This window comes from Echinops telfairi, unplaced genomic scaffold (assembly GCF_000313985.2).
Source record: "Echinops telfairi isolate 266 unplaced genomic scaffold, ASM31398v2 ScPeMD7_7457;HRSCAF=8495, whole genome shotgun sequence".
Classification (NCBI taxonomy): domain Eukaryota; kingdom Metazoa; phylum Chordata; class Mammalia; order Afrosoricida; family Tenrecidae; genus Echinops; species Echinops telfairi.
The window spans coordinates 43,314,587-43,327,741 of NW_022111357.1; the positions used below are offsets into that span (position 1 = coordinate 43,314,587).

General features: G+C 59.6%; 2 protein-coding genes across 2 annotated transcripts in view; one reads left to right on the forward strand and one right to left on the reverse strand.

Annotated features, from left to right (window-relative positions):
• The window catches only part of FAAP20 (FA core complex associated protein 20), a 22,067-nt gene extending 16,503 nt beyond the window's left edge, over window positions 1-5,564 (forward strand). Inside the window, exons 4-5 of the mRNA XM_045299227.1 lie at window positions 144-445; window positions 4,913-5,564. Coding sequence (XP_045155162.1) covers window positions 144-445; window positions 4,913-4,985 — 375 coding nt within the window. The 3' untranslated portion in view covers window positions 4,986-5,564. The remainder of the gene's footprint in view (window positions 1-143; window positions 446-4,912) is intronic.
• A 2,418-nt stretch (window positions 5,565-7,982) lies between these two features.
• The window catches only part of PRKCZ (protein kinase C zeta), a 125,118-nt gene continuing 119,945 nt past the window's right edge, over window positions 7,983-13,155 (reverse strand). The window contains exons 16-19 of the mRNA XM_045299228.1: window positions 12,591-12,741; window positions 12,098-12,187; window positions 8,854-8,969; window positions 7,983-8,450 (exon numbers count right to left, since the gene is read on the reverse strand). Coding sequence (XP_045155163.1) covers window positions 8,363-8,450; window positions 8,854-8,969; window positions 12,098-12,187; window positions 12,591-12,741 — 445 coding nt within the window. The 3' untranslated portion in view covers window positions 7,983-8,362. The remainder of the gene's footprint in view (window positions 8,451-8,853; window positions 8,970-12,097; window positions 12,188-12,590; window positions 12,742-13,155) is intronic.

The window sequence follows — 13,155 nt, forward strand, 5'->3', positions numbered from 1 at the left end:
CCTGGCCGCCGCGACCCCGCCACTGCCCGCCTTCCGGCCCCAGGTAAGCCCCCGGGCTCCGTGCACACGCGGCCACCGAGGTGCCCTGGGGCGCGGGTGTCGCTGGGCACACGCTGACCCAGCCCGACCACCCCTTCTTACAGGAGCCCAGGTGCGACCCCCAGCCGGCGGCGGCCCAAGAGACCTTCACTGCCGGAGGCGAGGTCTTTGCCTGGACTCCCTTCCCGCCGGCTCTCAGGTGCCAGGCCCGCCCTTACTACCTGCACTGCAGGGCTGGGACCCCGGCCCAGCCTCCCCCCCAGGGCCTGGAGCTGGAGCCTGAGCCGGAACCGGAGCAGCAGACCCTTAGCGCCAAGGAGCCACAGCCGGTAGAGAAGTCACCATCTATGGAGCCGACGCTGGCCCTCCAGTGCTGCCCCATGTGCCAGACAGAGTTTGGCACCGGGTGAGTGTTCCCCCAACCCCCAGGGGACCCCATCCCTGATTGGAAACTACAAGCGTCTGAGTGTGCAGTGTGCTGCCTTGCCTGGATGACCAGGGTGGGAGTCTGCCATTAGCCATACAGGCGAGACCACGTCTTGTGATGCAGGGAGCCTCTGGGTGTTACCCAGTGTGAATGATAGCGTCCCATGGGGAAGGGCTGAGTTATGGGTGATAGTACAAAAGCTTTTCATTGCCAGGGGGTGCTGAGTAAATCCCCCACCCCCAAAAGGATGGTAGGTAGGTCAAGTCCATCTGGAAGCTATGCCCTCTCGCCAGTCCCGGCCAGGCCTGATAGCTGGACCCACCTAGTGTCGGTCTCCAAATAGGAAGGCCACCGGCTGGTGGTGTCTGGAGAAACCTTTGATTTCTCCCTTAAAAACTCAAGATGTCTTGTATCTTTTTTCTAAATAAGAGGAGTGGAACTCAGTTTCACAAAGTTCAAACGGAATTTCCCAACATGGTAGGGGGTGGGGCGGGGGGAAGTCCCATGTCTTGCTCAGCCAGGCTCCTTACCTGTGGGACCCTGAACTTGCCTGCTCAGGCCTTCCCACTGCTGTGGGTACAGGAGAGGGAGTGCTTGGGCTGGTGGTAACTAACTCCGGCCACCACAGGCACCAGGTCTCACAGGTGGGGAGATTGTGTGCTGAAGTTACCCTGTCTGGTTGTGGAGGATCAAAGACAGCCCTCCAACACAGCGTGAAGGGGAGTTGACCTCAGAGTTAGCCCCGAACTTCGAAAGCCCAGTTGGAACCAGTGTTCAGAGTCCACAGCACAAAATCTGTACAGGTGCTTAAATGCTCTTATTCTGAGAGAGGGTGATGGAGACAGGCCCTCAAATCAAATGTCTAGACGGCTCCAGTTTGTAAGTTTTTTATCAGCACCAAGTTGGGAAGGACCTGGTGTTGACGTGTGCCCCAGGTCAACCATGTAGACAAAGCTTGCACACCTGTGCAGCAGGTACCCAGCAACTGAGAGAGCCACTCTGATTCACGGTATGCTATTTGAGGACCCTCCTAGCTTAGTCTTCTTTGGATGTGAACTGGTGTTTCTTCCGGTTTAAATTCCACTCATCATTGTAGACAGCAGCAGCTGGGTGTGGAACGGGGATGCTGGTGCATAAACCTTTCTAGGCCCTGGGGAGACGGCAGGGCCTGCTGGTGCACTGTGTGTAGGTGAAGCCCCAGGCAGGCCCCAGGTGGGCTTGGCAGGAGTGTTAGTGGGACCATTCCACTGGAGAGGGTGAGCTTGTGTGAAGTACTTCTAGAAACTTCCCCAGCTCAGAACCAGAACCGGTTGCTCGACTGGCAACCTCAGGACGGAACGGTCCTCCCCGGGGTGGTCAATGCTGACGGACTCTCCAGCATGCCTTTCACCACACTTTTCTTCCAAGTCACCTCTGTGCATAACACCCAGACTCCGGAGCCCGGAACAGCACTGGAGTCTTGGCAAAGATGCTTCCAAACCCAGCGTGCCTTTGTGTACACTTCCTTCTTAGCCCAGTGCCCTGAATGGTTGACAGCCTGACATGCACGCTCACTGACCCTGACCAAGCACGTCCATCTTCTCGTACCACAGGGACGTCCTTGCCCCGTCCCATCACACGAGTCAAGCAGGTGACACTGGGGATGGCATTCGAGGGGCTTGGTTTTCCTGGCAGAAGCACCCAGGTTTCATGATGCCATCAGGGTGACGCCTGCCCTTTCTGCACCATGAGGGAGTGGGAGCAGGCAGGGGAGGGGCTCTCCTCATGCTTCCGGATGATCTAAAAAAAGACTCCTTGAGTCAGGGACCCGAGAAAAACGCTCTTGTCTTGAGCTTTGAAAGAAGCCGTTTCAACGGCTTGGCAGGGTGCCCTGGGTTTTCTGAAGGGTGTGTTGGTGATGTTTGGTTCAGGTTTCAGTGTGTCTGGGATGCTTCTAGCATGTTCTTTTGTTTGATTGTAATGGTGAGAGAGTGTACTTAAGTCTGAAGGTGGACACTGGGGCTATGGAGGTGACCCTGTCTCTGATGAGCGCAGGGGGAGGACACAGGCCCTGGTTACTGGACCAGCTCTGGGTCCTAGGGCACTCCTACAGCAGGTGACCACTGGGGAGCCTGGGCGGCCCAGCAGGGACCATGGAGCTCGAAGAGTCCACAGGAGGGCCCAGCTTCGCTGTCCAGAGCGTCATCGGGCTGTTTGAATTGACTGGACAGCCATCGGTGGTGATGGGTGCATAGCTTTGAACCAAGTTGGCTCTTAGTGACAGGGGAGGTTTTTAAGGACGGGACTCTTGTCGTGATTCCTGGAAGAGGGGGTGATGCCGGGCCCCAAAGTGGTCAGGCAGAGGCCATTCCGTTTCTCGATGATCGACTGGCACCGTTGGCCAGTATAGGAGAGGGCCAGCTGGGTCTGAGGGTGAGGAGAGGCCACGTGAGCTCAGGAGGTAGGACTAGGGGGCACTTAGGTGACAGGTCAGGCAACATCTTCAGGTCTGGTTGTGTCTTTTAGGAGCCCCAGGAGGCTTGACTGACTTCTCCCAATCAAACCCAGGCATCGGTTTAGAACCCTTGACTTGGAACAGCCCTGGAGGCCTGCTGCTGTGGGCTGGGAGTGCGTTCCACCTCCGGCAGCCACGTGGGCTGCACGGGCCCAGGAGCCCGCAGTTGAGGCCGGTCGAGTGGGAACGGGGCTGGGGACCAGACTGTCCTGCACGGGGTTGTGGGTGCAGAGTGCCTTGGGGCACCGAGCTAGTCAGGGAGGCGGGTCACTTTGTGCCCCAGTGGCGGTGGCACCAGGCTCCTGCAGACTGTGTTCAGACTTGGGATGCCGCCCCTCCCACCGCCCCCCATTGCTGATCCTGCAGGCAGGAAGTCCCCGAGCAAGCGGCTGAGAACAGATCTGTCACAAACCCGTGCTGTGTGTCCGGCCACACTGTGGACGTTTGCCCGAGAGAATGGCCCCAAAGCAGCAGCACATGTGGGAAAGGGCCCTGCCCCTCTCCTGCCTGTTAGGTCTCCAGCAGGCTGTTAGCGCAAGGCCACCTTTTGCCAGCACAGGCGTAACGAAAGGGTGCCTAGCAGGTAGCTCCGGAAGGAGAACCGCACAGGGCTGCTTCCGGAGCTGGAGATGAGGGCTATCCCCTTCCCAAGGTCTCCTGGGCGTCTCCCACCAGCTGCCCCCTTCTTGGCTGGGTTTGAGGGTTCACTGTGACATCTCAGCTGTCTGCCCACAGACCTGACGGTGGTCTCATGACCGACGGTGAGAAGGTGGGGAGGATATAACTCAGGTGTAATGGGAGCCGGCCGAGTCAGCGTCTGGAAGGGCCCCTCCATCTTTAGTCAGCGGCAGGAGCTCCTGCTGGAACAGCTTTGGGCCGCTTTCCTTCAGCTGTAGCTCAGCATCCTGGCGCCCCCCAGCGGCCCGGGCCTGGAGCGCTGCTGGGGGTGGCAGAGGTGTGCTCTTGCCTGGTGCCACCATGCCCTCGGCCAGAGCTGGGTGGTCAGCTTCCCTGTGCTAGGGGAAGAGCCCTAGTGACGCTGTGGGTTACACAGGGGCCTGCTAACTTCGAGGGGAGCGGTCAAATCCACCAGCCACGCCTCGGAAGAGGAGGCTTTCAGCTTCTGTAAAAATTGACAGCCTCAGAAGCCCCCACAGCAGTTCCACCTTGTCCTGTGGGGTCGCTCTGAGTTAGAGGACTTGCCGGCCAAGCGTATTCTGGTTTGGTCTTCCGTAAGCACTCACCGCCATCTAGCCCATTCTGATGTGTAGAGACCCATGGGCTGAGGTAGAACGGTAACTCTGCACAGGAGCAGAAAGCCTCGTTTTTCTTCAGAGGCACAGCTGGTGGGTTTGAGCCTCCCACCTGGAAATCAGGAGCCCAAGGTGGAAGCCCAGCGTTTGGTCTGAGGGGATGACAGATTCATTCTGGTTCTTGTCGACCAGAAAGCCCCTGCACCTCCGAGCCCAGGGCTCGGGTTAGCCAGTTCTCCCGCTCCTGGTCAGTTAGTGGCCGGCACCCAAGCCGACGCAGTCTACTGAAGCCTCAGGGTTGCCAGTTCCTTAGACACCCTTGAGATTGCTTTTGCTCGAGAACCAGAACAGGTGTTGGCACGCCTTGTGCGGCTCTGCTGCAGGGGGCCCTGGTGACATCGCCATTCACTCATCGCAAGGCCAGCAGTTCAGAACCCCCAGTCCGCGCCTCTGGAGGAAGAGGCTTTCTACTCCTGTAGAGAGTTAGTCTTAGAAACTCAGGGGCCGTTCTGCCCTGTCCTGCAACGTCCCAAGGAGTTGGAAATGACTCGATGGCAGTTTGTCTGTCTGGAGTACTGCTCAGGGCAGACAGGTGCCCGCTGACATCAGGATGGGCAGATGGGCAGTTAGTCCCTCCTGCCCAGAGCCCCACAGGCCAGGACTGGGTCGAGGTGAGTAACCTGCCGCCTTCCCTTGCAGGCAGTCCCAGCTGGACATTGACGGGCACCTGGCTCAGTGCTTAGCAGGGAGCGCTGACGACGTGGTGTGGTGATGTCGGTGCCCCCATCCCGGCCCTGCAGCCCCCTCACTGACTGCGGAGCTCCTGGGCGGGGACACCGCCTGGGGCTCTGGCTGCATCAGCTCCGTACCTGCATGGCTGCCTGAAAGACTTCTGTCTCATCACGTCTGTCTGCAGTGTCTTTGTGTTGTGAAATGCGCTTGCCTAAGCTTCAAACTGGTGTGAGAGCAGAACCACCCTACGTGGGTCCGGGGGACGCACCTGGTCCCCAGTAAGTGGCAGTCCCTCGGGCGGTGGATGCTGCTCACCCCTGGGGACAGCTGACTGGACGAGACGTGCAGGCTTCTCCACCGCGGACCTGGGTGCTGGGGGTCCCCGGGGTTTACAGAAGCTGCAGGCCGAGGGCAGCTCTTTTGTTTCCGTACTGTGCGCAGTGAGCCCCAGGTGTGTCTGTCGACCTTTCTCCTGTGCGTGCTGTCCGGCTGGCCTTAGGGCCCACCTTGGCGTCCTGACACCTTCGTCCCCCCACAGCTGCTGAGCGCTCTGGCCGGGATAGGTGGGCCAGACGTCATGTAGAAAAGTCTGAATTAAAGTTGTGCGCTTCCCTTTGGATTCATGTGGAGAAATCTATACTTCCTTTTTGGAAACACTGTTTCCAAAAACATTGCTTTTTGGAAACATTGTTGATGGGTTGGAGTGTGTGGGGGGGTGGGAATCGAAGTCCTGATCTCGGGGGGCCTGTGCGCATGAAATTGGGTTTTTGAAGATGCCTTCAGTTAGAATGAAGCCATGCTGGAGTTAAAACCGAACTGTCATTGAGTCCACTTGTGACTCACAGTGACCCTAGAGGGCAGGGTAGAACTGCCCCCGTGGGTTTCTGAGACCTTAAGTACCGGGAGTGGAAAGCCGCCTCAATCCTGAGCAGCTGGTGGTTTTGAACTGCTGACATGTGGTTAGCACCCAGCATGTAACCCATGATGCCACTAGGGCTCTGGAAGCTGGAGGAGGGTGGGCTTATCCAATCTGAGTGGGGTCCCCTGTATAAGAGGGATGGTGAGGCTGGAGGACAGAGGGATGCTGCGAGCCCAGGACTCCCAGGCACTGGCAGAACCAAGGAACTTCTCCAAGATCCCAGTAGCACTGCCCTGCCCACGGCTAAAGGAAGGATTCCTGTGCTCATTGGCCGCCCCCATCCCCACCCACAGCCCCGTGGCCCCAGGAGGGTCTCATGCCTCCCAGTTCCTTTAATGAAACACATCACCCGCAGTGTTTTCATGAGTCTTTAATGTTTGTGAAGAACACCAACAACCTTGGCAAATCGCCCACGGGAGGAAGCTGACCGGCAACAGACCCCGCCCAGCCATTGTACAAACCAACCAGCCCGTGCCAGCAGCCTGGCCAGCCCGAGGCCTGGGGGGCCGCTTCAAAGATCCACGCTGCAGTGGGACGCCCCTCTGCGACGACACCTGCAGTTACAGCCCCCGCCTTTATAATTTATAAAACAATCTATATAAAATTTTTTTCTTCATGAACAGCATTTTATACATGGGCAACCACGCGGGCGGCCGGGCAGCACGGCAACGCTGTGGGTGAGGGCCGTGCATCTGTGCCAGCACCAGTGGACCCCACGTGGCACGCAGACCCACATGGGCTTTTGGGAGGCAGGCTGTCCATTTCTGTCCGTCCTCGATATCCTGGAGTTACATGTGACAGGGCTGCTTCCCACCGCCGCCTGCCCAGGTGGTTGTTGCTGACCACCAGCTGGGCAGGGATCCTGTGAGCCGCCTCTGGTCCCGCGCCGGTGAGGAGTGCCGGCTGCATCACCCTGGCCCCGTTGGGGAGAAGCTGCCCAGCTTGTGTGGTGCTGAGGCAGGCACGCGTGCACGTGAGGGGCAGCGTGGGGCCTTGGGGCTGCTGGCCCGTTGGCGTTTTGGCACTCCGTCCTAGCACCGCGGGGCCTGGTGGATCCGAGGTGCCTGTTGAGCACCAGACGTGGTGCCATACCTGAGAAGCCTGTGAGAGTCCACGCAGAGACACCGCTGCCCCTTCCTCACCACGCCGCCCCCTGCATATTGGCAGCCTGGGCTCGGCACAGCCTGGTGTACAGCCGCACCCTGCACAGGGCTCCCAGGGGCCCGGCTCCGGGCTGGAGGCACAGTCCCCATAGTAGGTGGGACCCGCCCAGACAACAAGGGGTTCAAAGGCATCTGTCACCACAGCATGCATGGGAGGACCTTTTAACTAACTCCAAATATGGGAAGAGCTGCTCCCCCATCCCCAGAGGAAGCCAGCTGAGTGACCGTGCCCTTGGCAGGCCACAGAAGTGGGCAATGAGCTGTGCGGGGGAAGCAGGGTGCCCGCAGGAATCTAGCTTCTGGCTGGCTGGAGCTGAGGCCACAAATACCACTGAGCCAACCCTGGCGCGTGGTACGGACCGTGGTGTCGGAAGAACATCCCTCCGTGGGGTTTTCCACGGCTTGTTTTGGGGAAGCAGATCGCCAGGCCTTTCTTCCGAGGTGGACCTCTGCCTCTGGGTCAGCAGCTGGGCGGGTTCACCATCTGCACCACCTGGGGCCTCCAGGCCCCTCTGGACACTCTGCTCAGTCCCCACACAAGACACCCCATCGTCGGCTCTGCTTCGTGGTCTCAGACAAGTGTTTGGTGCGGGCTCGGTTCCTCGTCCTCCTATTTCTGTCTGCGGGAGCTGTGGTCAGCGCAGGCGAAGACTACCATTACGGTCCAGCATGCTGGCCTTGGCCGGCGGGGCCCAGCCAGTGAAGAGTGACTTCAGGTGAGTGACATGCGCCGTAGGAAAATACTTGTTAAATATTAACAACAGGAACTTACCGGGACTTAGAAAATGTTCTGAGTTTGTACAAATTCTCCACTGTCGGGTGTCCCATTAGGCACTTAAAACTCCCGACCCCCCCACCTCTATCTGATTGTGCACCCAGTGCTGCTCCTCTGTGGGGCAGCGGGCGCCACGGGGCCGGCACGTGCCGCTGGGGAAAAAAGGCATCGGGAGGAAGCTTCGACATCACAGGTACACTTTATTCCCCGGACACTCCCCGCGTGTGTGCACGCCCTCCTGAAGCCGGCGGCAGCGCATCAAGTCCCGTTTCTGGAGAGCCCGCACCATCGTCACGGTGGTCCCCGCAGCCTCTGCCCGACGAGTTAGCCCCAGGCATGGGCAGATGCTGTCCACACGGAGCCGATCTGTCGGTCCGGAAGCCCAGACTGTTCTCCCAGAGGGGGGTGCCTGTGGACGCTGCCCCCCGTGGCTCCGGCAGCACCGGTCTCTCCCTGGCCGCACTCCAAGCCTCACGCCCAGCCTGGCATGCATATGCTGTGGTTAAGGATAGAGTTAAAGGGTCATTCACACGGGTGTCCCTGGGCGAGGCATCTGCCCGTCACACGGACTCCTCGGTGGACAGCAGTAAGGGGTTGATGTACTCGAAGCCTTCAAACTCCGACTGGTCAATCCTCTTGATGACGTCCCTTTGGGCAAACGACAGAGAGCAAGGTCAAGAACGTCTCCCGGTGTCTGCCCCTCCCTTCCTCGTCACGCACCCAGTTGTCGGTGCCAACGGGTCAACTTAGGCCCCTGGTGACGCTAAGTGACAGCGTAGAACTGTCTCATCAGGTTTTCTTGCCGTCTCTATCAGGGCAGAGTGACAGGTCTTTTCTCCTTTGGGGGTCAGGGGAGGGGTCCCCAAACTGCTGACCTTTTGGTTTTGGGTAGTAGCCAAGCGCTTACAGCCATTGCACCACGAGGGAAGGGAATGTAAAGGCACCGGCTTCAGCCAAGGGGGAGCCTCTGGCCCAGGTGCCGGATGCCACCATCACCCTGTCCCCCACCCAGCTTGGCACAGGGTGGCCCGGCCCCACGGGGAAGACTCACTCGTCGTCTGGCGTGAGCTGTACGGGTTCGCTGGTGAACTGCGTGTCGAAGTTGTCCAGCCCGTAGTCGTCCGTGATCTGCGGCTGGAACGGAGGGAGCGCCTGCTTCTTCTCCAGCTGGAAAAACGCAGGGCGCCGCGCGGTCAGGGCTGTGCTCATGTGCCCTCTGCTCGCTCGCAAGGCCGAGTGGGCCAGCCGCAGGACGAGGGCACTAAATGCTCCAATCGTCTTAAAGTATCACAGCGAGAAGCTACTGTTTCTCAATGTATCCCCCACTTGGCTCCGCACAGCTCTCTGGCCTTTCCCAAAACACAGCCTACTTCCTTGTACGCCATGATCCCCCAGGAACTCAAATCCCATCCCGAGCCAGTTACACCTTTGGGAGCAAAGAACCTCCTTTTTCTCCCTCAGAGCGACTGGTGGGTTTGAACTGCCGGCCTTATGGTTAGCAACCCTATGCCCGGTGCACAGCACCACCAAGGCTCCAGAGAGCAGAGGAGGAGGGTCCTGACTACCATGGAGAGAGTGGAGCTGGGGGTGGAGTATGTCCTCTGGACCAGGGTCTCTGGAATGAGCCTCTCAGCTAGGGGAAGCCTGCTGCCAAGAGGTCGGAAGGGCACCAGGCCCCTCCTCTGGCTGTGGTGTGGACCAGGACTAGGGTGGGTGCTGTTCACAGACCCCAGGGGGTTTCTGCCTCTGGGCAGGTAACCAGTAATTGGGTTAAACAGTCCAGGTGACCCGGCCCCCTGCCAGGAAGGGTCCGCACAGCTCTGTCCACCACGGGGTGGTGCGAGCTGGAGAGCAGTGGGGCTGCCCACTGGGGCTTCCAGAAAAGGCACCTCACTAATAAGTGGGGGACTGAGATGGGGGGAAAGAGCAGGTGGGGGAGTTCTGTTGTGTGGGGAGGGGGCTCTATTGGAGGCCTGAGCGGGGCTGTCATGCTGTGTCTGCCTCAGGTCTGCCCCCTGCCCTGTGCCTCCCCTCCCCGCGTGCCGGGAGCCCCTCCATGCCAGCCTGGTCCCAGTTGGGGCTCACATGGCACCCCCTCTGGTTGGTTTCACTCTTGCCCAGGAGCGGGATGCCACAATCAAATCTCAGTCCTCGGTGCGCCCAGCCTTTCACCGTAATGATGCCCGCAGTGGGCAGGTGTGGAGGGCTGGTCCCCAGGGAGAGGGGTATGGCTTTCTGGTGTCAGAGAGCCACAGGGGCAGGCCTGCTTGGTCCTGCTGAGTCACAACCAATTGGATTTGACTCGGCATTGAATTTGGTTTGGGTTGTGCGTCTCAAGAGTCCTAGCTCTACATTTAAATTCATTCTTCAGGACAACCTATCGAGGTGGCTTCTGTCTTATCACCGCCACCATCACCATGGATACATCACATCACCGCCACCACTCAGTCCACAAAGGTGATAGGCTCACTTCTGCGCTGAGAGTAGTGGAGCCGCTGGCTTCAGTCCCAGGCGTGGTGGCAGCGGGGGCGGAGCTGGAGAAACTGAGGCGGGGGTGGTGGAAACATACCAGCTTTGGTCATGCCACCACCAGGAAAGTGGCTGGGGTGATGCTGGTTTACAGGGACCCAGGTCTCGGCAGGCATAAAATTATCTTTTGTGGAAAACACCAGGGCCCATCCTCAAAATCATTAGAGGCACGATTTTCCAGTGCTGGGTGTGTCGGTGAAGACACTGGGCCCACGAGGACACACAGGCAGGTATAGACACCCAGTGGCTGGGGGCACGTGAGGGGGAACCCCTGTGCTCACTGGGCCTGGGGGAGGCTGGCCATTCCAGGAAGGCGAGGACATTGTGGCAGAGGAGGTGGCGGCTCTGCTGGACCACCGGCAAGAGCCCTGGATGGAGGGCATCCGCGCCTTGTGGACCACCCGCTCAGGTTACCGTGGGTGGTCTTTGTGCAGCCCGCAGGTTTAACTCCCAGACGGGCAAGTCCTCCGGGACCCCCTGCCCAGGGGCAGACACCATGACTCAGAGCTGCCCAGCTGGGTGCCCCACCTGGGCTCCCATGAAAACGTCTGGATGCCAGTGTGGCAGGATTTGGCAGTTTGTGTGGTGGCGATGCTGGAAGTGAGGCTGTTGGTGTTTCAAATCCCAGCAGGGCAACCTGTGGTGGGGAAGTTTCAGCAGAGCTGCCAGGCTCAGAGAGGAGGACGCACGGTCGGGCGATCTACTTCTGGAATCACTCAATGATTCCTTGGCCCACAACCGACGACTGACTGACGCGGTGCCACGGGGTGAGCTCCACGGATCAGAAGGCTCTCAAAATACACCGCGGCCGCCACCGTGGCTGAGAGCAAGCATGCCCACAATGTCGGACGGCGCAGGATGGGCAGCACCTTGTCCTTTTGTGCACGGGGTCGCCCGGAGTCAGCTGACGTGATGGCAACATTGACTGCAGGCTGAGCTGTGGACAGATTCCCCTGCCCCGTGGGCTGCAGATCCACAATGCTCACCACGTGAACAAGAACGTGGCCGGGCCGGGGTCAGGCGGGAGTGGACACAGGGCCAGCATGCAAGCTGGGGGCAGCAGGGAGATGGGACACTCTCCATCCCTAAAGCTGGGCTCCCTACTGTTCTCACTGAAGGGAAGGTCAGGGCACGGACTGTATTGGTGCTCTAGCTAGTCCTCTGCCCTCTCTACCACAGGTAGCAAGGAGTCCAACGCTGACCACAGGTAGCTCTTCTGTTACTGCGGAGGCTCATTTAAAAAATTTTAACATCAGGAGTCTTCCCACCCAAACTCCACAGGGGATGCCACAGGCTGCCTGCCGGCACACCACGTGACAAATAACAAGACACGACTGATGACGGCAGGCTTTTAAAACTGACCATAAAAGCACAGACAACGGCCCTCAGGGCACTGACAGTGCTGTCTGCACAGAACCACCAGGCTGGGGTGCACACAGCAGACACCCATCTGGACCCTCGGGGCAAAGTGCCAAGATCTCAACGGCCTTGGGGTGCAAGTCTATGATCCCTTCTGCCCTTGAGGCCCCGGAGGGCGTGGCTGCATCACCTGACCCTTCAGGCCACCCCACTCCTCTCCGGGTCACCAGGAGGCTGGGCTCCCCAGGCCTGTGTCCCTACTCTTATGGAGCTAGCCCTAGTCCATCAGCACCTCCACACACACTTGGGTGCCTGGCTCGAGTGCCCCCAGCTCCCACCCCTACCCTCACACCACCCAGAGCCGAGCCCGTTCCCACTCGGACACAGCCATCCAGTGACGCCTTTACCAGGTCCCAGTCGATGCTGCGGAAGAAGGCGTGAGACTTGATGTCCGAGAATCCCGTCTGGGGCCGGCAGCCGAGCCTCTCTTTGGGGTCCTGGGTTAGGGTTCAAATGAGGACAAGTCAGCATGGGGACCATGCGACTGACAACCCTTGCTCCCCAGGAGACTTTGGGGTTCTGGTCACCCCTGCACACCAGTGCTCCTTTAGTCAGCAGGGCCCCCACCCCAAGCTCTCCCCAGCTTTCTTCGGAGGCTGTGCAGGGAATGGGCACCTCCGGGCTGTGGAGTTCCTGTCAGGAAGCAAGCCTTCCAGCCCCCACATGTGACAACACCAGCCCAACACTTGCACTGGACAGCGGGGAGACGCCTCCGACGCCCACTCAGTACGAAGGTGCAGGGCCACCCACGCAGAAGCACGCACACATGCAGGCTTGTGCAGAGCCACAAGCAGCAGCAGCAGCAGCAGCAGCGCCTGGGGCTGCAGGGGCTCATAGTACCTTATTTAAAAATCCTTTGAGGACGTGGGAGGCTTTGACGGAGAGGAAGCGGGGGATCCGGATGGGCTTCTCCAGGATCACTGTGGGGGAGGGGGATCGTGAGACCATGTCCCACAACGTTCTGACTCCCTCCAGGGCTCTTGCCCGAGCCCTCGTCCACTCCCAGGCCTGTCGGCTAGCGCCCCGATGTGCCAGAGGCCCAGGGGTCCGCCCCTCGCCCCCACTCCCTCGTCCCAGGTCCTTGGTTTGCATTCGGGTAATAAAATGAGCCACCTGCACCGACTTAGTTAAGTCCAGGTGAACTCCTCCCCTGCTGCCTTCTCGTTGGCCAGCAGAAGGCGCCTGTGGGACAGCAGCGCTCAGGGCCAGACACCCTCACCCCACAGCCCAGGCTCCCGGCGGTGGAGCTGGGACATGGGCCAGGATGTGGGCTGGGGCTGGGGGCTCTGAGGTAGGCCAGGGAGTGGGCATGACCATCGGGGCAGGACGGGGGCACTATCCAAGTGGATCTGAGGGTTGCGATGTTGCCCCTGGGCTCTTTCCCATAGCTGCCCCACCTACCTAT